Raw genomic sequence first — 22499 nt, forward strand, 5'->3', positions numbered from 1 at the left:
TTTTTTTGTTTGGTATATTTAATTCTTCAGTGATGTTTGGAGGAGGCCTCTAAAGTGTTTATGATGTCGTCCTGGGTGCCTCTGCTGTGACCAAGTTCTGGGTACAGCAATTGCTTTGGGATTCTGGTGTCAGGCATCTTCCCAGCAGAGCTGGTTTGGAGTGATTAGAGCCTCAATGCAAGGCAGCTTGGCTTGGAAGATGAGGCAGAAGTTGGGCTACTTGGATGGGTCACCAGATCTGGAAGATCTTGTGAAGGCATCACTCGTGGGAACTTCAAATATGGAAAGGATGTAGCTATGCAGTATTACCAGGCATTGTTGTTCACGTATGGCTCAGAGACACTGAAACCAGTTGAGGCTTTCAACACTGGATAGTAACTCACTTGAATATTTTATTCGCATTATTAGATCCTAGCTGGGGATCGGTTGGGTACCAAGAGAATGCTTTTTCTTGTGGAAGAGACGAGAACTAAGGGACAAAATGTAAAACTAAGGGAATTCCCACTTAAGATGGAGATGAGGAGATTTTATATCTCTCTCAACAGCCCTTGGTCTTTGGAGCTGGAGGGGAATGGTGAGTTGAAGTCACAACTAGATCAGCAATGACCTTTATAGATGGCATAGGAGGATGGAGAAGCTGAATGGTCCATTCCTATTCCCTGAATCACATGTTCTACAGTGGTTTCATCCCAAGCACATTTTTCTTGCTTGAGAATCTGCAGTTAAGCTTAAAACTAAACCATTTAAAATTGTGAAACGAGTAAGATGCGATGTGTGTATTTCCTGTTGAATTGTAGAGCAGCCGGATGTTTTAAACAGGTCGTGAGAGTGAACAGAAACAAAGTGAAGTGCAATCTGACAGAATGGGGAAGCGCCTGTGCATTTCTCTGTACTCGGTCCTGTTTTCACTCAGGAGACTGGGCCGGCTGCAAGATGCCACACACAACAGAAAATATTCCCAAACTCTCCCAGCAGCCTGCCCCGTTTCTGCTTGCAGTAAAACAGGGGGAAGAGAGGGAGAGGGCAACTTGGCGGCTGAGAAGGCCTCAGTGCAAACCATGAGACTGCCCTTCTACCACGGGAAAATCAACAAGTCACAGACCGAGGAGCTATTAGCATCGTCAGGCAAAAACGGCAGCTACTTGATCCGAGACAGCGAGACTGTGCCTGGGAGCTATTGCCTGTGTGTGTTGTAAGTAAGGAAACTGAACAACAACTTGATAAATAAAGGATAAGTTGGTGGCGAATCAAAATAGACGCCAAAATGAAGTTAGGAGCAAATTACTGCAGATGCTGGAATTTGTACTAAAACCAAAAAATGCTGGCGATCAGGCAGCATTCTTGGAGTTTGCTGTCTCTCCATAGATGCTGCCTGACCCGCTGTGATTGCCAGCATTTTTTGTTGTCGTCAATATGAATTGCCTGTTAAAATTCAACCACTTAGTCACAAACAAGTCAGGGAGATCAGAAGAATGGGGCCGGGGCTAGCTCAGCGTTTTGCGATTCAGTGGATGAGAGCGAAACGTTCAAACAAAAAAAAAACCCAGAAATCGCTGGAGAAACTCAGCAGGTCTGGCAGTGTCTGTGGAGCGAGAACGGCGTCAGCGTTTCGAAGGTTAATGCTGTTAGTTTTCCCTCTCTCCACAGATGCTGTCGGATCTGTTGAGTTTCTCCAGCAATTTGGGTCTTTGTTTCAGATTTCCAGTATCCGCAGTTATTTGGTGTAACAAGGACGGTGCCAATCAGTTGGCGCCCTTGGAAGGGACATGAGTGAATTTGGATAGCCCCTTTCATCATTCCTTCCCCGCCCCCCCTCACCCATCCCAAAGCGCCTTACCGCCACTGAACCACATTCTGAAATTCAGTAGCTGTTGGAAATTGGAAAAGATCTTGATTTTTTATTGGTTAGCCGAGGTCAGTCCTGCCACATTGAATGGACGGAGTGCACCTGGAAAGCGCTTGTCTGTAAATAGTCGGAGCCATGTGGATGCGAGTCAGCCGAACTTGTGCTCAGGATAATCAATTTCCCAAGTGTTACTGGCAAAACGGTGTGACACCAACTGGCTCCCGATCACGAGGCTGTTCGTACATCAAGTTCACTGACTGTTCAATGAAGGCTTTGTGCACAGACTATTTATAAGGAATTAGTTTCGTTATCCAGTCTCGCAGCAGCTCATTTTATATGTAAATAAATAAGCACGTTTTATTTAATTAAGAAGCCAAATTCAATCGCAGCCTTCCTATTCCAGACGAAACAATTTGACTCTTTTGTGATTTGGGGATGCCGGTGTTGGACTGGGGTGTACAAAGTTAAAAATCACACACCAGGGTCATGGTCCAACAAGTTTATTTGGAAAGACTAGCTTTCAGAGCTCCACAACCACCGAAAGCTAGTGCTTCCAAATAAACCTGTTGGACTATAACCTGGTGTTGCGTGATTTTTAACTTTTTTTTTGTGACAGTGGAATCCAATACGGCTCAGGAAGCGGCTCGAGAAGTTGTAAAGTACCTTACACTCACCTTAAGCTATTAAGATATGTGGATAAAAACCGTAAGAACTGCGGGTGCTGTAAGTGAGAAATGAAAGCAGATATTGTTGGAAAAGCTCAGCAGGTCTGGCAGCATTTGTGGAGAGAAAGTAGAGTTAACGTTTCGGGTCGAGTGACCCTTCCCCAGAATTGAGAAATAACACTTGGGAAATTGATTTCCCTGAAATATGTGAATATCGCTTTCGACTCCCGGTTTATGACGAAGCTAGTACCATAACCATAGGCTTGACATAAATACTTGGATGAAATTTTAATGCTTAAGTATTGTGTCCAAGTCTTTCGCTCGGAGTGTGCCCATTAACTGTCCCCAAATTTGTTAAATTATTTGATTCACAAACAAAATGAGTCCTTACTCCGTCCTCCCCGATTTTGACTTCCTTTTACCATCAGACCTTTCCAGTAATTTGCCAACGCCTCACCAGCACCGCAGGAGAGCCTTACCTCACAAATAATTGACATTATTATAGAAGACAAACTAATAGCACTTATGATAAGTTCAAATTTTGGAAACCATTTAACGAAATTGATGTGCGGGGTCCGGAGTGGGAGAGTGGAAATCTGTTTTATAAAGTTACAGTTAAAACCGCGTGGAAGAAGCGATTGAGGTGTATGTGCAATTAATTCCGCACTTGGCCAGAGTAAAATTAGCGCCAGTAAATAAAAACAATGTGGATAAATGTTTAAATCGTCTCCATTTCGGTACACACAGTCAAAACATTTAACCCCCGCGCCTGCGAAAATAAATATTTGGGTGTAAGTCAAATTATCTCAGTAATAAATGCACAGGCTCGCTTTGCAGCGATTTACCATGGACTGAAGTGGAAATTGAACCATGGAGAGGGAGTCATTGAAATTGCATTAGCAGAGATGACAAGCTTTTGTTTCCCTCGATTTTGAGACGGGGGAGGGCGGATGTTGGAAGGTTCGAGAGATCGTTTTAACGGACGTAAAAATGACGATAACAAAACTGCACTTTTCACGATTCGCCACCTGGTTTAACCAGCGACCAAAGCTCTGAAAAACAAGAAGCCCAAATATCTTCAGAATTAGTTGAAAACAATAACGTGGGGTGAGGGGAGGGGGATTGAAACGATTTCAGGCATCGAGAAAAAAAATAACTTCATCAGAAATCTGCGGGGGCGGCTGAATGTTTTACAGTCAGCCCACCACTGAAATGCTTGATGTAGTGAGTTAGTGAAATTCTTCAGATGGGGTCTGTTGCTCGTAGTTTAGACTTTTTTTTGGAAAAAAAAACTTTGAATTCAGCTCTGATTTAAAATTGTGATAATTGCACTCATTCTGAGGGCGGGATTTTATTTTGATCCTGGGATCTGCATGTTCATAGCTTGCAAACTTGAACAAAACGAACAATTTATTCGGGAATGAAAGCTAAACAATGCTGGAGATCACAGCGGGTCGGGCAACATTCACCTGATGAAAGAGCGGCGCTCCGAAAGCTAGTGCTTCTAATTCAACCTGTTAGACTATAACCTGGTGTTGTGTGATTTTTAACACGAGGGAGAGAGAGGGAGCAAACTAACGTTTCACCAGAACTGAAGTGTGGAGGGGGCAGCATTTATGGTAGAGTGAGGGGGTGGAGTGCTGGGGGAGAAACGATGTTGATTACTTAGATTAAATGATCGCAATGTGAGAATTGCAGAACAACTAATTCGGTCGTTCTGACAGCTCCGAGTTGGTTTTTGGCGAGTTTAGAACAGCATGAAAAAGCCGGTTTGCGGGTCTGTGTAATAAACGCCGTCCTTCTGCATCAAGCTTTTCTTGCCTTGCACCAGTCTTACCCAGTTGTGAAAATTGACGGCTTTGCTTGTCCCACGAATTGTAGTGTTTGTGAATCCCTGAAGGTCATGTCGAGGGAGGTGCGTGATGTGTGTGTGTGTGTGGTGTAGAGTCGGGGGGGGGGGGGGGGTGACAGGTGTGGAGGTGCAGGTGTTGGACTGGGGTGGACAAAGTTAAAAATCACACAACACCAGGTTATAGTCCGACAGGTTTGTTTGGAAGCACTAACTAGTATAACCTGGTACTGTGGGATTTTTAGGCTCCCAAAGGAAGCAGGCACGGACCAATGCTTCCAATGCTGTCTCAGTTTTCTTTGTACCTTCTCTGGCACTCGCCCTGGCTTGTTGGAAGGAGATTTTAAACAGGGCGTCAAAACCATCCAGAGCCAAGCAAACATGCTGTTCTGATCAGGGATCACCCTGTCAACCCAAATCCCTCTTCCCTCGGCAGGCAATAAACGATTGCCACATTTATTGGATCCTTTCTCTACGCAAGTTGGAGTTTGTCTAGATGCTAGGAGACTAAACCAGCTCTCGATCTCTGCAATCTCCCAGAGACTCTATTCGAAATAAAACACGGAGATCGAGCTAATATTAAAAATAAACCATTCACTGGTGAATTTTACCCTTTGGCGTTTGTAGAACCTTGAGGTGGCGGTACTTAAGGCGACCTTTGATATCGTCCCGGCAAACGCTTTTAATTCAATCCCCCACCCCTCACTGTGAAGGGTAGGTCCGATGGTAAACTTTCTGAGCGAGAGGTCGCGGGGGGGGGGGGGGGGGTACGGGGCAGGTTGAGAATATTTCAGCTCACCGCATTCTTTAAGAAAAAAGAGTGAGAATGGACGAAGGTTTGAGTGTGTGGTGAGGAATGGGAAGGGTGTGAGGGTATTTGAAAGTCGCTCACGCTAATAAGTGATCCACCGTCCGGCCCCCCCAAAAAAAAATATGCTCCTGATTGCAAACACGCTTTCTCAAGAGCAGGATACCGCTGCCCTGGGTAGAACTCCTTACACACACCACTCATAGAATCCCAACAGCATTGGTAGAGGCCGTTCGGGCCATCGGGTCTGGACACTCTTGGACGCCAGTCTCTTATGCAAATGTACCCAGGAAATGGTGGAATAGTTACTGCTGGACAGGTGATCCCCAGACTGGGTTTAATGGTTTGGCATTAAATCACTTCAAGGCAGCTGATGGAATTTAAACATATCTCAGACCATAAGATGTCAGAGCAGCAGTAAGCTGATCTGATGATCCTTAACTGTACTTTCCGTTCTTTTCCTCATAACTCTGGATTCTCTTACTGATTAAAACGTCTATCTCAGCCTTGAATATACTTACGGATTCAACACTGGCAGCCCTCTGCAGTAAAGAATACCACAGATTCTTAACCCTCAGAGAAAAAAAAACTCATCTCCGTCTCAAATGGGCAATCCGTTACACAAAGACCATTCCCTCTGGTCCTCGACTTTCCCACAACAGGAAAAAAAACATGACAGGATGTACTCTGAAGAGACCCCTAAGAAGTACTCCCTGTATAATCATGGCTGTGTAGCCAAATTTCATCTGAACACCATCTCTACAAGTTTGCTGATGACACTACCTTTATGGCTGGGTATCAAGCAGTGACAAGAATGAATACTCGTCAACTGAGGTAGTATGGGCTGAGGTTAGAAACAGGAAAGGAGAGATCACCCTGTTGGGAGTTTTCTATAGGCCTCCGAATAGTTCCAGAAATGTAGAGGAAAGGATAGCAGAGATGATTCTCATAGGAGTGAGAGAGACAGGGTAGTTGAGGGTAGACGAGGAAAGGGATAGGACACTTGGTGTGGTGTTAAGGTAGCAAGCTCTCTCTCAACACAGTAAAACTAAAGAGCTGATCATCATACTTCCAGAAGCAAGAAGGAGGGAGCACCTGTCTCTATGTCAATGGTGCTGAGATGGAGATTATTGAGATCCTCACCAATGATCACCAACAGTCTGTCCTGATCCATCCACATTGATGCAATGGTCAAGAAGGCACAACAATGCCACTTCTTTTACAGGAGGCTAAGTAAATTTGGTGTGTCCATTCACCAACTTTTACAGATGCACCATAGATAGCATTCTATCTGGCTGCATCACTGGTATGGCAATGCTCTGCCCAGGATCATAAAGTGCAGAGAGTTGTGAGCACAGCCCATTCTATTATGTAAGCCTGCCTTCCATCCATTGACTCCATCCATACTTCTTGCTCCCTTGAAAGGCAGCCAACATAATCAAAGACCCCTCCCCCACTTCAGTTATAATCTTATCCAAACTCTTCCAGCAGGCAGAAGATACAAAAGCTTAATCAATGTACCAACAGATTCAAGAACAGTTTCTTGTCCCACTGTTATTAGACATCTGAATGGACTTCTCAAATTTTACTTCTAATGTTGATCTTGCTTTTGTGAACTTTCCTTGCAGCCATAACTTTATATTCCTCGCTCAGTTCAATCACCCTATGATTATTGTATGTTATAGAACATGGAACATTACAGTGCAGTTAAAGCCCTTCAGCCCTCGATGTTGTGCTGACCTTTCATAACAATCTGAAGTTCATCTAACCTACACTAATCCGTGTACATCCATATGCTTGTCCAATGATGACTTAAATGTACTTAAAGTTGGCAAATCTACTACCATTGCAGGCAAAGCATTCCATACCCTTACTACTCTCTGAGTAAAGAAACTACCTCTGACATCTGTCCTATATCTATACTTGGAAAAAATCTCCCCATATACACCACATCAACTGGTTTACTCTCATCTACCTGTTTGGTCACCTTCTCAAAGAACTCAATAAGGTTTGTGAGGTTTGTAAGGTTTGCGACCTACCCTTCACAAAACCATGCTGACTATCTCTAATCATATTATTCTTTTCTAGATGATTATAAATCCTATCTCTTATAACCTTTTCCAACACTTTACCAACAACTGAAGTAAGGCTCACTGGTCTATAATTACCAGGGTTGTCTCTACTCCCCTTCTTGAACAGGGGAACCACATTTGCTATCCTCCAGTCTTCTGGCACTATTCCTGTAGACAATGACAATTTAAAGATCAATGCCAAAGGCTAGGCAATCTCCTCCCTGGCTTCCCAGAGGATCCTAGGATAAATCCCATCTGGTCCAGGAGACTTATCTATTTTCACACTCTGCAGGATTTCTAATACGTCTTCCTTGTGAGCCTCAATCACAACTAATCTAGTAGCCTGTATTTCAGTATTCTCCTCGACAACATTGTCATTTTCTAGAGTGAATACTGTTGAAAAATATTCATTAAGTGCTTCCCCTATCTCCTCTGACTCCACACACAACTTCCCACTACTATCCTTGATTGGCCCTAATCTTACTCTCATCATTCTTTTATTCCTTAAATACCTATAGAAAACCTTATGGTTTACCCTGATCCTATCCACAAACAACATCTCATGTCTCTTCCTAGCTCTTCTGAGCTCTCTCTTTAGGTCTTTCCTGGCTACCTTGTAACCCTCAAGCACCCTAAATGAGCCTTGACATCTCATCCTAACATAAGCCTTCTTCTTCCTCTTGACCAGAGATTCCACTTCTTTCGTAAACCACGGCTCCCGTGCTCTACAGCTTCCTCCCTGCCTGACAGGTACATACTTATCTTGGACACACAGGAGCTTTTCCTTGAATAAGCTCCACATTTCTAATGTACCCATCCCCTGCAGTTTCCTTCCCCATCCTATGCTTCCTAAATCTTGCCTAATCGCATCGTAACTCTTGCCCAGTGTAACTCTTGCCCAGAGGTATACACCTATCCCTTTCTATCACTAAAGTAGACATAACAGAATTGTGATCACTATCACCAAAGTGCTCACCTACTTGCAAGTCTAACACCTAGCCGGGCTCATTACCCAGTACCAAATCTAATGTGGCTTCGCCCCTTGTTGGCCTGTCTGAACACTGTGTCAGGAAGCTCTCCTGCACACACTGGACAAAAACTGACCCATCTATAGTACTCGTACTGTAGTGTTGCCAGTCAATATTTAGAAAGTTGAAGTCCCCCATGACAACTACCCTGTCTCTCTCACTCCTATCGAGAATCATTTCCTTTACATTTCTGGAACTATTCGGAGGCCTATAGAAAACTCTCAACGGGGTGACCTCTCCTTTCCTGTTTCTAACCTCAGCCCATACTACCTCAGTTGACGAGTCCCCAAACATCCTTTCTGCAACTGTAATACTGTCCTTGACCAACAATGCCACACTCTCCCCTCTTTTACCATCTTCTCTGTTCTAACTGAAACATTATGATCTGTCTGTACTGCATGCAAAACAAAACTTGCCAATGTACATAGGTACATGTGACAATAATAAGTCAAACCAAGTGTTTCAATAAGGGGTCTCAAATTATTCTCCTAAACTCCAATGAATACAAGCCAAACATATCTAATCTCTCCCATAAGAAAATTGCTCGATAACTGGGATCAACCTAGTGAACTTTTTCTGAACTGACTCCAGTGACAGACTGTATTTCCTTAGAAAAGACAAAAAAAGGAAGTGATGGAGAAAATCAACAGCTCTGGAAAGAGGAACAAAGTTAACTCTCCAGTCCATTATAGCACTTCTTAAACTTTGCTTTTATCTTACTTCAACTCTGCAATTAAGAAAACCTCTAATGTTGACCATAAATCGGTAGTTGTGAAAAATATGGGTTTACTAATGTTTTTTAGGAAGGAAGTTTGCTGTCGTTGCCTGATCTGGTCTACATGTGACACTAAGAATAAATGGAGAATCTTTGCATTATCTATTTAGCTTAATATTCTAATCCCGTTGCTTTTGAAATTGGATTAACCAGAAGATCAAATCTATTATTTAAAATTATTCTAGGATAGCATGTTGTTCACATTGTCAAAGAAACATCGTGGATAGAAGCTAATGGGCAGTGTGCCATTCCGGTGTGATGTAAGTTAAGGCTGAATCAGTTTGAAGCATTTCAGACCCAGAAAGAGTCAATCCAATGGGCTCTGAAGTAATTGAAGAGTGGACTTTTAAACATTGTATACAGACCATTTGGAGACGTGATTGTCAACAGCTGGCTGCATGGATTACCGTGTAGGTCACCATTTGTCAACCCTCCTCAACTTCTCATTTTCCATAGCTTTTTTTTGCATAACTTTGCTGCCCCAAAGTCAGTGGTTTAATGTGGTTGAAAGTGCATGCACACAGTTGTGGAGAATGCTTGGTTCTCGGTGCTCTTCTGAGCGGCTGCAGAACTGTTAAAGAATTTAGAGTAAATTGGGTAAAGGCAAATGTAGCAACAAGGTGTGAACCACATCCAGCTCAGGAGATCTGTTGTTTCTGCAGGCTACACATAGGAACTGATGCAAACAATGTCAACTTTAAGTTCACGTAGCTCCTTAATAAACCAGAAAAAAAATATAGAACCCAAAGAAAAGACACATGGAGGCAAAATTCATACTAATGACCAACTTGCAAAAATGTTGGAAATGTGAAACCTTCACAGTGTAAATGCTGTAAAATGTACAACAGATTCACAGAACAGTAGTCAGTAACTTTACAGGGTGATAAAATTCTCACTGCTAAAAGTGTTTAACTGCTGATAAATATTTAAAGCACTTTGGTTTACTTTCTTGTTTCATGGGGAGTAGCTGGTATTGGCAAGGCCAGCATTTTTTACCAATCCACAATTTAATCATTGAATCATACAACGTAGAATCTGGCCCTTTGGCTCAACATATTTATGCCCTGACCAACAAACATCAAACTACACCAGTTCCATTTACCTGAACTTGCTCCATAGCCTAGCATGCTTTGCTATTTAAGTGCTCATCCAGATTTTCCTTAGATGTTGCAAGAGTACCTGCCTCTATCTCCCTCTCAGGCAGCACATTCCATATATTACCATCCTTTGGGTGAAAAAAATCTTTCTCAGATCATCTCTAAACCACTTACTCCTCATCTGAAATGTAAGCACTTTGGTCTTAGACATATCTGCCTAAGGAAAATGTTCTCCCGATCTACCCTGATTATGCCTCTCATAATGTTATATCCCTTCCCACCCCACCCCAAACTCCTCCAGGCAACATCGTGGTGAATATCCTATGCACACTATCATGTCCTTCCGATAGTGTGTTAACCAGAACTGTGCCCAGTATTTTGTCTGTGGCCTAACCAAGTTGTAGAAAGACTTCCTTTCTTCTATATTCAAAGTCCCTGCTAATGAAGGCAAGCATCTTGTATGCCTTCTTCACCACCCTGTCTGCAATGCCCATATCCCATGAGAGAATTAAAAAAAAGTCTGCCACTATTCCTCTTCTAATTGATCAACAGACTGAACTTAATAGGTTAAAGTAAGTGCATAAAATCTGGCAGATGGAGTGTCATGTGGGAAATGCCAAAGTTGAAGAAGGTGGTGCTGGAAAAGCACAGCAGGTCAGGCAACATCCGAGGAGCAGGAGAGTCGATGTTTTGGGCATAAGCCCTTCATCAGGAAAGAAACGCGACTCTCCTGCTCCTCGGATACTGCCTGGCCTGCTGTACTTTTCCAGTGCCAAATATTTGTACTCTGACTCTCCAGCATCTGCAGTCCTTACTTTCTCCTAGAAAATGTCAAAGTCTGCACTTTGGCAGAAACAAGAAAAGTGATTTTGATTTGATTTGTGGTCACATGTAGCTAAGTACAGTAATTCTTGCTTTTTTTGCAAGAATTACAGACAGAAATAGTAAGCATGGATGTACAGATCATAGGGTGAGAAAAAACGTGGACAGAGTGAGGCAAGAACAACATTAACAAGATCAACATTATTTGAAGTTACAGAATCCATTTGTCAGTCAAATAATGGCAGGGAAGAAGCTGTTCTTGAACCTGCTGGTGTGTGTTCAAGCTTCTGTATCTTCTGCCTGACGGAAAAGGTTGTTGGAGAAGTATTATTTACATGGAGAAAATCTACAAAATTCTGAGGTGCAGAGGGATCCAGGTGTACATGACTCATAAATACAGAATGCAGGTGTAATAAATAATTAAGAAGGCTAATGGAATGCTTTGGTTTCGAATTAGAATTAGATTTTATTGTCACGTGTACTCAAGTATAAGAATACAGAAGTACGGTGAAAATTGTACAAAGTCTCCATTCTACGGCACTATCTTGAATAAACAATACCAGGATTTTAAAAAAAAGACAAGAAATTATAGAAACAGAGCCCAAGACATGTACAGATCTTAAACTCCTTATCCAAAAGAAAAGAAAAATGTCCAGATTTTAAAGTCTTATCTCCCTGGGCCCAGCCTTGGCTTAGATTTACGGTCAGCCTCTTGCATGGGTTGTCTTTTGAGGATAGGCAGGACAGCTCCTGTTTTCACTGAAGTTTAGAAGAGTGAGGGTTGGTTTGACTTTAATTTATAATGGTTAGTAGTTTTGACAAGGTCAATGTCAGAAGGTTGTTTCTTATTGTGGATCAATTGAGAACGTGAGCACATTGTTTTATGATTAGGGTCACCCCTGAGATAAGGGGAAATAATTTCTGTTGAAAGCTGGTGCAACTTTGGAACTGCCTACCTCAGAGGTGGTGGAGGTCGGGACACTGAATACTTTTATGCTCGAGGTAGATAGGTTCTTGTTCAGATACTTATAAGGGAATCAAAGAAGGTAGATGCAATTTGGAACACAGAGCAGCCATGATCTTATTGAATGGTGGAGCAGGCTTGAAGAGCTGGATTGCCTGTTTCTGCTCCATATTGGTATGAAATCTCAAGTTATTAACATTACCTCAATTATATGCTCCAGGGATTTGAAGATGCATCATGTCCCACTCCCCCATTTTGATTGGATTTTAACATAACTCTAATTATTTCTTTGCATCTCCAGGAATCAAACGTTTGTTCATACTTATCGGATTTTTGAAAATTCTGGAAATTGGCATGTTCAGGTAAGGATCTACAGTCTGTTTTAATAAGCGATTGCAACTCCCTTAAACCCAGACCTGAAGGAGTTTGCCCATTCCACAGACTCAACCTTGAGTTGGGTGATATGCAGTGGGAAAGAAACGGACCTTGGAATTAAATATCAGACCGAGGAAGTAGGCAATCTGTGACCTGCCAAGATGAATGATGAATGTCAGAAAAGCAAGACTAATAAAGCAACATAAACTTCATAAAGGAGCAAAGTGCAAATACACCATCAAAAAAGGTTGCTTGTTGAAAAACCTACAGCAATACAAAGTTTCAAATATATATGTTAACTGTGTGAATAATCAACAATCACATTTGACACAGAGTGAAGGATATTATTAAGCTAGAGAGGGTTCAAAAGTGATTGACCGGGATGTTGCTGGATATTGAAAGTTTGTGTTATAAAGGAAGGCTGGATAGGCCGGGACTTTTTTCAGTGGAGCAAAGGAGGTTGAGAGGTGACCTTATAGAGGTTTATAAAATCATGAGAGTTATAGATAGGGTTAATTGTACGTGTATTTTCCCGAACATGGGAAATTTAAAGTCTAGGGGGCATATTTTTAAGATGAAAGAAGAGAATTTCAAAAAGACATGAGTGGCAATTTTTTTATGCAGAGGTGGTTCGCATGTGGAATGAACTTCCTGAGGAAGTATTGGATGCGAGCACAGTTATGTTTAAAAGACACTTTAATAAGTACATGAATAGGAAAGGTTTGGAGAGATATGGACTAGGAATAGGCAGGTGGGTCTTCTTTAGTTTGGAATTGTGTTCGGCATGGAGCGAAGGGTTTGTTTCCGTGCTGTACGACTCTATGCCTATGATAGAAACCTATGCACCAACCTGATTCCCACCAGCCATCCAGCCAAATTAACCAAAAATAGCTCCCTCTTCAAGGGGTACACCTGGAGCAGTGTGTGCAGTTTTTTGTCTCCTTATTTCAGGATGAATGTTCTGGTTCTATTCTGGGAGTGAATGAAGGTTTACCAGCTTGATACCTGGGATGGTAGGGCTGACATATGAAGAGAGACTGGCTCAATTATGTTCACTGGAGTGTAGGAGAATGAGGTGGGGAGAGGGAATGTCATAGAAACCTAAGAAATTTGAACCAGACTAGACAGGTTAAATGTACGAAGTGTGTTCCCAATGGTTGGATATTCCACAACAAGGGGTCACAGTTTAAAGATCTGGTAGGCTATTAAGCACTGAAATGATGAGAAATGTCCTTTTTTTGAAGTAATTCATCAGGCTCTGATTCTTTTATATCAATAAATGAAGACAGCCCTTGGGAGCAGATATCTCCAGTACCCTGCAAAAAAAAGCAAAACATAGGCAAGTTTCCAAATTAATTAAATATACTGGTCTGAAGATGATCTGTCTGAGTCCATGTTGTTTTGGGCTCTGATTAAGAAAGATGTGTAGATTTTTCTTCAATTGCAGGGGTTAGTAGCCTCTACAGAAAATTCATAATATTCAGTATATCCCATCGATCAACCTTATAAAGCTGGTTATGATTCATTTTAGAACTTTCATATTACTGGGGATATTACAGACATCATTGTAGTATCTTTCCTGTGATGAGCTTCTGGAATTCCCTGCTGCAGAAAGTGGTTGAAGCCAAAACATTGAATGTTTTCAAGAAGGAGTTGGGTATAGTTCTTTGAGACATAGGGATCAAAGGGTATGGGGGAGAAAGTGGGAACAGGGTGCTGAGTTGGATGATCAGCCATGATCATATTTGGGGTGGCATGGTGGCTCAGTGGTTAGCACTGCTGCCTCACAGCACCAGGGTCCCAGGTTCAATTCTAGCCTCGGGCAACTGTCTGTGTGGAGTTTGCACATTCTCCCCGTGTCTGCATGGGTTTCCTCCCACAGTCCAAAGATGTGCAGGTCAGGTGATTTGGCCATGCTAAATTGCCCATTGTGTTAGGCGCATTAGTCAGTGGGAAATGGGTCTGTGTGGGTTAATCCTTCGGAGGGTCAGTGTGGACTTGTTGAGCCGAAGGGCCTTTTTCCACACTGTAGGGAATCTAATCATATTGAATAATGGTGCATAAAGTACCAAAGGGCTTATTTTCTGTGTTTCTATGAATCCAAGTTGCTGTGGGAACATACATTTTTTACATACATGTTGTAGCCTGGAGCTATGGATAGTGATGGTAGTGACTCCAATTTCCATAGCTGACCATGGACCTTTTCCCCCTTTTGCTGCCTGCCATCAGCATACATTGGAAGGGTTTGCAAACTGATGCTTTTTGATAATCAATCTGTTTTGAACATCCCTTCCTTGGCCATCCCTTCTTTGGAGTGGGATCCTGGAGTTAAACCCAGAGCCCCATTGGCGTAGAGACAAGAACACTGCCCACTGAGCTACAAGCTTCTCCTATGAGTACTGACAGACTGTGTTTAAGGGCGGTTTGACTCTCTGCACCCTTTTACAAGTTCCTGCTGTTTTGCAAGCTTAGCATTCATCCTAGCAGGTCAGAATTGGCGATTGTGGCAAACCTTACTATCACCACATTCATACCGGATGTTTCACACTTGTGCATTTTGTTTGTGCGCAGAGAACAAATACTGTCATGGTGGTGGTGGGGAGGGATTTTAATACAAGTCTACAGTTAAAAGCCCCAAGGGAACTTGGCTGCATCTCAAACTCTGCTGCAGGATGTTTGTACTTAACTTTGAGGTTAGCTGATAATAACAGGAAGAAAGCATTCTGTAGATTCTTTTTACCTCCCCTGTGCTTTCTAAAATGTTTAATTGCTACTCGTACTTTGTAAGTGTAATTGTTGCTGCGCAGGCCAATTTGGCAGCCAAAGTGGCACAGCAAGATCCCGCGGACACCAATAAGATAGATGGCCAGTTACTCATTCCTTTCTGATGAACTCTTTTGGGACACCATGCATGAAAACCGAAACTAATATTGCTCGTCAAGAAGTTATTAAGGGGTATATGTCAGTGCAAGTATATAGAATTGAATCATGATGTCATGGAATAATGGAACAGGCTTGTGAGGTATGCCTATATTCCCAGTATGACTGCAGCTTATCTCAGTCTTCTGATACAATTTGAAAACAACCCACATCATTGGTCACTTGCATGAAACAAAGAACTGCGGTTGCTGGAGATCTGAAACAAGCAGAAACAGAAATTGCTGGTGAAACTCAGCAGGTCTGGTAGAGAGAAAAACAGAGTCCACTTCAGAAGTTGGTATGGTGTGCGCAGGAATTCTGTTGCTATGACAGAATTTGTACTCCACAGAGCCACTGCCAATCCTCAGAGCTGTTGCCTAAACAATTCTAGCAAACGACTGGAGTCTAAAGTTGTTGGACTGAATGCTGGTATCTGCAGCTGTGATGGTAGCAGTTTGAATGTTGCTGGCAGAAAGCAGTCTTTGCGTCGTGTGACTCTGAGCTTCCACTGCAGCACACGGACACTGTGAAACAAATACAGAGAGTGTTGGATGTAATCAACTGGTCCAACAGCATCTGTGGAGACAGAAACAGAGTTAACATTTTGAGTCTGCAATGACTTCTTCAGAAATGACCAAGAAAGGGTGGCACGGTGCCTCAGTGATAAGCACTGTTGCCTCATGGTGCCAGGGACCCAGGTTTGATTCCACCCTCTGATAACTGTCTGTGTGGAGTTTGCACATTTTCTCCATGTGTGTGGGTTTCCTCTGTTTTCTCTAGTTTTCTCCCACAGTCCAAAGGTGTGCAGGTTAGGTCGATTGGACGTGCTAAGTTGCCCTCTAGTGCGCAGGCTAGACGAATTAGCCATGGAACATGCAGGGTTACTGGGTTTGGGTGCTGTGCCCTTCAGAAGGTTGGTGTAGACTTGATGGGCTGAGTGGCCTGCTTCATGCTTAGGGATTCAATGATTCTAACTTTTAAACTGAAGTACAGTACTGTCTGGGCCTCTGGGACTTACTAGTCCAGTGATATGCTGCTGCCTTCCCCTATATATGAGCCCTCTACTGGTCTGTAGAGGGAACAGACCCCTGCATAAGAGGCTTGTACTGATGCCCCAGTGATGGAAGTTGGTTATACAGGGGCTAGAGCGTCCTGAACCTGTTTAGCAAGGACCACTCTCACTGTGGTAGCTCACAGATGTAGTTCACCATTCGCCAGGTGAGTTTTGGCATGGGAACTCATTCATGATTTCTTGCATTTCACGTCCTTTTAATTCAAAACAGTTGTGTTGGTCAAACTTGTGGAGTAAGTTTATCTTTACTTGGTGCTGAGATGAAAGACGGACAGTAGGTGGGTTGAGCAGGTCATCATGAAATGGGTGAGTGACATGGTTTCAACCAACTGGTGGGTTTCTGTCCATTGGTGGATGTGTGGGGGAGTGATGTTTGAGAGGTCGGGAAGCCATAGGAGTTGATGTTCTGCACAGGGTTTCAGTTCTAGTTTGTGTTGACAAGAATAGTGTCTGAGCAGCTTGATAGATACAGAGAGTCATAGTATAGGTACACTGAGTAGCACAGTATGTAGGTTGAGTAGTGTGATAGATACAGTGAGCATATGAGAGTTGCAATGAGCAACTCTCTGCGAGATAGAGTGTACTCTCTAAAATCTTAGAATTTAGTGTTGAGGACCTATTGCCTGCCAAGTCAAGCCTCATCACTCAAATTATCAGGCAGCGCAAGCTTTGTGAGCAGCCTGCGCCAGAAGCAATGAATAGAGACTGATACCACAGTACTATGTTCATGTTCATACTTTTGGGAGATTCCGTTTTGTTCTCTTTATGTAATAAGACCATAAGACATAGAATCAGAAGTAGAGTGGTGCTGGAAAAGCACAGCAGGTCAGGCAGCATCTGAAGAGCAGGCAAAAGCCCTTCCTCAGGAATGCCCTGATCATTCCTCAGGAAGGGCTCCTGCCTGAAATGTCGAATTACTTGCTCCTTGGATGCTGGCTGACCTGCTGTGCTTTTCCAGCACCACTCTAATCTTGACTCTGATCTCCAGCATCTGCAGTCCTCACTTTCGCCTACAGGATCAGAAGTAGGCCATCCAAATCATTGTTTGTTCCATCATTCAATGAGATCATGTCCTTTATATCATTAGAACCATTGGGTCGTACAGCATGGTAACAGACCCCTCAGTCCAATCAGTCCATGCCAAACATGATCCCAAACTGAACTAGTCCCACCTGCCTGCTCCTGGCCCATATCCTGCCAAAACTTTCCCATTCATGTACTCATCCAACATTCACCACTACCTCAGGAAGTTCATTCCACTCGTGAACCACCCTTTGTGTAAAACATTTGCCCCCATGACTTTTTAAATCTCTACCCTCTCACCTTAAAAGTGTGCCCCCTACTCTTGAAATTCCTCCATCCTCGGGGAAAAAAACACCTACTATTAACTCTATCTATACCCTACATGATTTTATGAACTTCAATAAAAGGTCACCTCTCAACTTCCTATGCTCCAGTGAGAAAGGTCCCAGCCTATCCAGTCTTTCTTAAAAAAAACTAGTTAAATATCAAATGCACTCACAGTGACTCTTGTCTCTCAACCCTCACCAGCTGAGCATTACTCTACATCTAATTTTAGGGGAAAAGAAATACAAAATGCCTTTTCTACCTCTTACCTGATTAACACAATGATTTACTGTCTCATTGTACAATTTAATCTTTGCTTTGCTATAATTTGGCGAAAGGCATTAAAAACTTAATTACCGCAGTCTGAATGAATGAACGCAGCACAGCGCAATCTCATAAAGTCACACTGATTCATATCGTAAATCACTAAACATCAGAAATTTTAAAAGCTCTCATTTCATACCTTCGTTTTTAGTGGCTGACTGATAAAATCACACATTCATTTCTTATTCAGATTTGCATTTTTCTTGTTTTTTTGAAAAACAAATTTAGAAGTGTATCGGTAATATTGTTGAATTTTTGTAGATTCAAGATATATGTCAGCAATAAATGTTATTTCAATTTATAACTGTCCAGCCCCTAGTCTTTTTCTACGTGATCAACTTTTAATAAAGAAAAACTGGTCCAATTAAAACTGTAAGGGCCTTTAAATGACAGGTTAAAGATTCAGTGAACTGAAATGAATGTTAGAAATGTTATTGATGTCTTCACAGCTTAATTTCAAGGCCAAAGCTTTCAAAATGGAATTGTGTTAAATCCTTTCCATTGTTTTGCTCAATTGAGTTGCAAATTTAGTGGGTAGGTGTTGGCCTAGTGACATTATCACTGGATGATTATTAATTCAGAGACCAAGGCAGTATTCTGGAAATACGGATTCATGGTACCATGGCAGATAACAGTTTGGAATTAAGAGCTTGATGATGACCATGTAATCATTGCTAATTATCAGAAAACACCCATCATTTTCTTTACCTGGTTTGGTGACTCCAGACCAACAGCAACGTGGCAATAAATGCTGGTTCAACCAGTGATACCCACATCCCATTAATAAAAACAACTTATTGTCTCAAAGAAATTACTTTCTGTTTCATAGTCTAATTTATTCATCTACAACAAAACTGTTCTAGTGACTATCCTCCTAAATTACAGTAGATGTCCGAGAAAGATATCGTCTGCTTTTGTGGAATTTAGTTTCTCACAGCAGTGACAACAGGTTCAATAATTTTAAGGGAAGGCTTTCTAAAACGGGACAGTTGGTTAACTCGGCGAGCTAACCAACTACCTCATCCACAACCCGAGCTAAAGGTCTTCATGAAAACCTTAAAGCTTTATAAAATATGGAGGGACAGAGATTAATTGTACTTTTTGTTATTCAGAGGAAGTCGCGCTCTATTCAGACCAGAACAAAATAATTTCAGGACTTTAATTCAGTCTCTTATCGTAGACTCAGTTGCTGAAAAGTTTGGATGTTTAATGCCAGTGGGAGAGTCATGCACATTTGGTGTGAACTGCACTCAATGCCATTTTGCTGAGGGGTTAGCCAATAGTCAGTGAGTGAGCGTATAATAGGCAGATCATTCAGTCAATCCCCATGTAATACTGCTTTGACAACGGTGCTGATATTTCAGAGCTTGATGCTACAGCTAATGCCCTCTCTTAATGATGCATGGATGAACACATATGCAGCAAATCCAACCCAGCTAGTTACCTTGCCATCAGTCTAGTCTCAATCAACAGTGAAGTGATGGAATATGTCATCAGCAGTGCTATCAAGGAGCACCAGCTTAGCAATAACGTTGGATTTCTGCCAGGACCACTCAGCTCCTTATGTTATTAGAGTCTTAGTTCATAGACAAAAGAACTGAATGCCAGAGGTGAGATGGGAGTGACATCCCTTGATGTAAAGGCTGTATTTAACTGAATGTGCCATCAAGTAGCCCTAGCAAAACAGGAGCCCATAGGAATTAAGGAGAAATCTAGGTACAGTCATAAAGAAAGATGGCTGTAGGTATTGGAGGTTAGTCATTCAGCTTCAGGCCATCACTCCAGGAGATCCTCAGGGGACTTCCAATGCTTATAGTTCATGACCTTCCCTCAATTATAGTTTCAGAAGTTGGACTGTGTTATGATTGTATAATGTTGAGTGCCATTCACAGTTCTTTAGATACTGACACAGTCCATGCCCAAATGCAGCAAGACCTGGACAATGTACAGGTTTGGGCTGACAAGTAGCAAATAACAGTTGTGCCACAGAAGTGCCAGGCAATGACCATCTCCAACAACAGAAAATTTAACAATAGCACTTTACCTTGCAAGGACTTAGCAAGGCATTCGACAAGGTTCCCCATAGGAGACTGGTTAGCAAGACTAGATCTCACAGAATGCAGGGAGAACTAACCATTTGGATACAGAACTGACTCAAAGGTAGAAGACAGAGGGTGATGGTGGAGGGATTTTTTCAGACTGGAGGCCTGTGACCAGTGGGGTACCACAAGGATCGGTGCTGGGTCCACTACCTTTCATCATTTATATAAATGATTTGGATGTGAGCATAAGAGGTACAGTTAGTAAGTTTGCAGATGACATCAAAATTGGAAGTGTAATGGACAGTGAAGAAGGTTACCTCAGATTACAACAGGATCTTGATCAGATGGACCAATTGGCTGTGGAGTGTCAGATGGAGTTTAATTTAGATAAATACAAGGTGCTGCATTTTGGGAAAGCAAATCTTAGTAGGACTTGTACACTTAATGGTAAGGTCCTAGGGAGTGTTGCTAAGCAAAGAGACCTTGGAGTGCAGGTTCATAGCTCCTTGAAAGTGGAGTCGCAAGTAGATAGGACAGAGAAGAAGGCGTTTGGTATGCTTTCCTTTATTGGTCAGAGTATTGAGTACGGGAGTTAAGAGGTCATGTTGCGACTGTACAGGACATTGGTGAGGCAGCTGTTGGAACATTTCGTGCAATTCTGGTCTCCTTCCCATCAGGAGGATGTTGTGAAACTTGAAAGGGTTCAGAAAAGATTTACAAGGATGTTGCCAGGGGAGGAGGATTTGAACTACGAGGAGAGGCTGAACAGGCTGGGGCTGTTTTCCCTGGAGTGTTGGAAGCTGAGGGGTGACCTTATAGAGGTTTATAAAATCATGAGGGGCATGGATAGTATAAATAGCCAAGGTCTTTTCTCTGGGCTCGGGGAGTCCAGAACTAGAGGCCATAGGCTTAGGGTGAGAGGGGAAAAATATAAAAGAGACCCAAGGGGCAACCTTTTCACACAGAGGGTGGAGCGTGTATGGAATGAGCTGCCAGAGGAAATGGTGGAGGCTGGTACAATTGCAACATTTAAGAGGCATCTGGATGAGTATATGAATAGGAAGGGTTTGGAAAGATACAGGCTGGGTGTTGGCAGGTGGGACTAGATTAGGTTGGGATATCTGGTCAGCATAGATGAGTTGGACCTAAGGGTCTGTTTCCATGCTGTACATCTCTATGACTCTATGACTGTAATAAACACTACATTGGTGTGTACATTGCAGGCAGGCAGAGAACTGACCACCAGGATTCATGAACATCAACTAGCCACAAAAAGAAATGAACCACTATCACTAGTATCCTCACATATGGATGAGGAAGATCATCACTTTGACTGAGACTACACACCTATACTTGGACAAGCCAAACAGAGACACGCATGAGAATTCCTCGAAGTATGGCACTCCAACCAGAACACTATCAACAAACACATTAATTTGGACCCCATCTACCATCCTCTCAGAAAAAGAACCAGAAATGACATCACCAACCCAAAGAAACCCAAACACATAAATAGGAAGGGGGGCATAACATCACCGCTTCACCGAGGCTCACTGATGATGTTTTTACCTAGTATGAACATAGAATGTTAAAGCGCAGTACAGGCACTTTGGCCCTTGATGTTGCGCCAACCTTTGAAAATACTCTGATGTCCATACACTGTTCCATTATTATCCATACAAATGTTCAATGCCCATTTAAATGCCCTTAATCTCAGTGAGTCTCACACTGTTGCAGGCAGGCCGTTCCACACCCCTACTACTCTCTGAGTGAAGAAACTGCCCCTAATATCTGTCCTAAATCTATCAGCCCTCAATTTAAAGCTATATCCCCTCACATTAGCCTTCACCATCTGAGGAAAAAGGTTCTCACTGTCCATCCTATCTAACCCTCTGATTATCTCATACGTCTCAATTAAGTCACCTCTCCACCCTCTTCTCAACAATGAAAACAGCCTCAGTTCCCTCAGCCTTTCCTCGTAAGACCTTCTTTCCATACCAGACAACATCCTAATAAATCTCCTCTGAACCCTTTCCAAAGCTTCCACATCCTTTCTATAATGTGGTGCCCAAAACTGTAAACATTACTCCAGGTGCGGCCTTACCAGTGTCTTGTACAGTTGAAGCATGATCTTGTGGCTCTGAAACCCAATCCCCTTACCAATAAATGCTGACACACCACATGACTTTTTACCAACACTATCCACCTGGGTGGCAACTATCAGGGATTTATGCACCAGGACACTGAGATCTCGCAGTTTATTTACACTGCCAAGAATTTTACAATTAGCCCAGTACTCTCCATTCCTGTCACTTCTTCCGAAGTGAACTACCTCACACTTTTCCACATTAAACTCCATTTACCACTTCTCAGCCAGCTCTACATCTTATCTATGTCCCTCTGTAACCCACAACAAACTTCGACACTATCCACAACTCTGCCTACCTTAGTGTCATCCGCAAATTTACTAACTCATCCTCCTACACCCACATCC

At 42.5% G+C, this 22499-nt stretch overlaps 1 protein-coding gene across 2 annotated transcripts in view; it reads left to right on the forward strand.

Annotated features, from left to right (window-relative positions):
- Positions 1 to 819: 819 nt before the first annotated feature.
- The window catches only part of LOC122550908 (SH2 domain-containing protein 1A-like), a 56518-nt gene continuing 34838 nt past the window's right edge, over positions 820 to 22499 (forward strand). For both annotated transcript variants that reach the window (XM_043692334.1, XM_043692336.1), the window contains exons 1-2: positions 820 to 1192; positions 12228 to 12288. In XM_043692334.1, the coding sequence (XP_043548269.1) occupies positions 864 to 1192; positions 12228 to 12288 (390 nt within the window). In that variant the 5' untranslated portion in view covers positions 820 to 863. The remainder of the gene's footprint in view (positions 1193 to 12227; positions 12289 to 22499) is intronic.

This window comes from Chiloscyllium plagiosum, chromosome 6, assembly GCF_004010195.1.
Source record: "Chiloscyllium plagiosum isolate BGI_BamShark_2017 chromosome 6, ASM401019v2, whole genome shotgun sequence".
Taxonomy (NCBI): Eukaryota; Metazoa; Chordata; class Chondrichthyes; order Orectolobiformes; family Hemiscylliidae; genus Chiloscyllium; species Chiloscyllium plagiosum.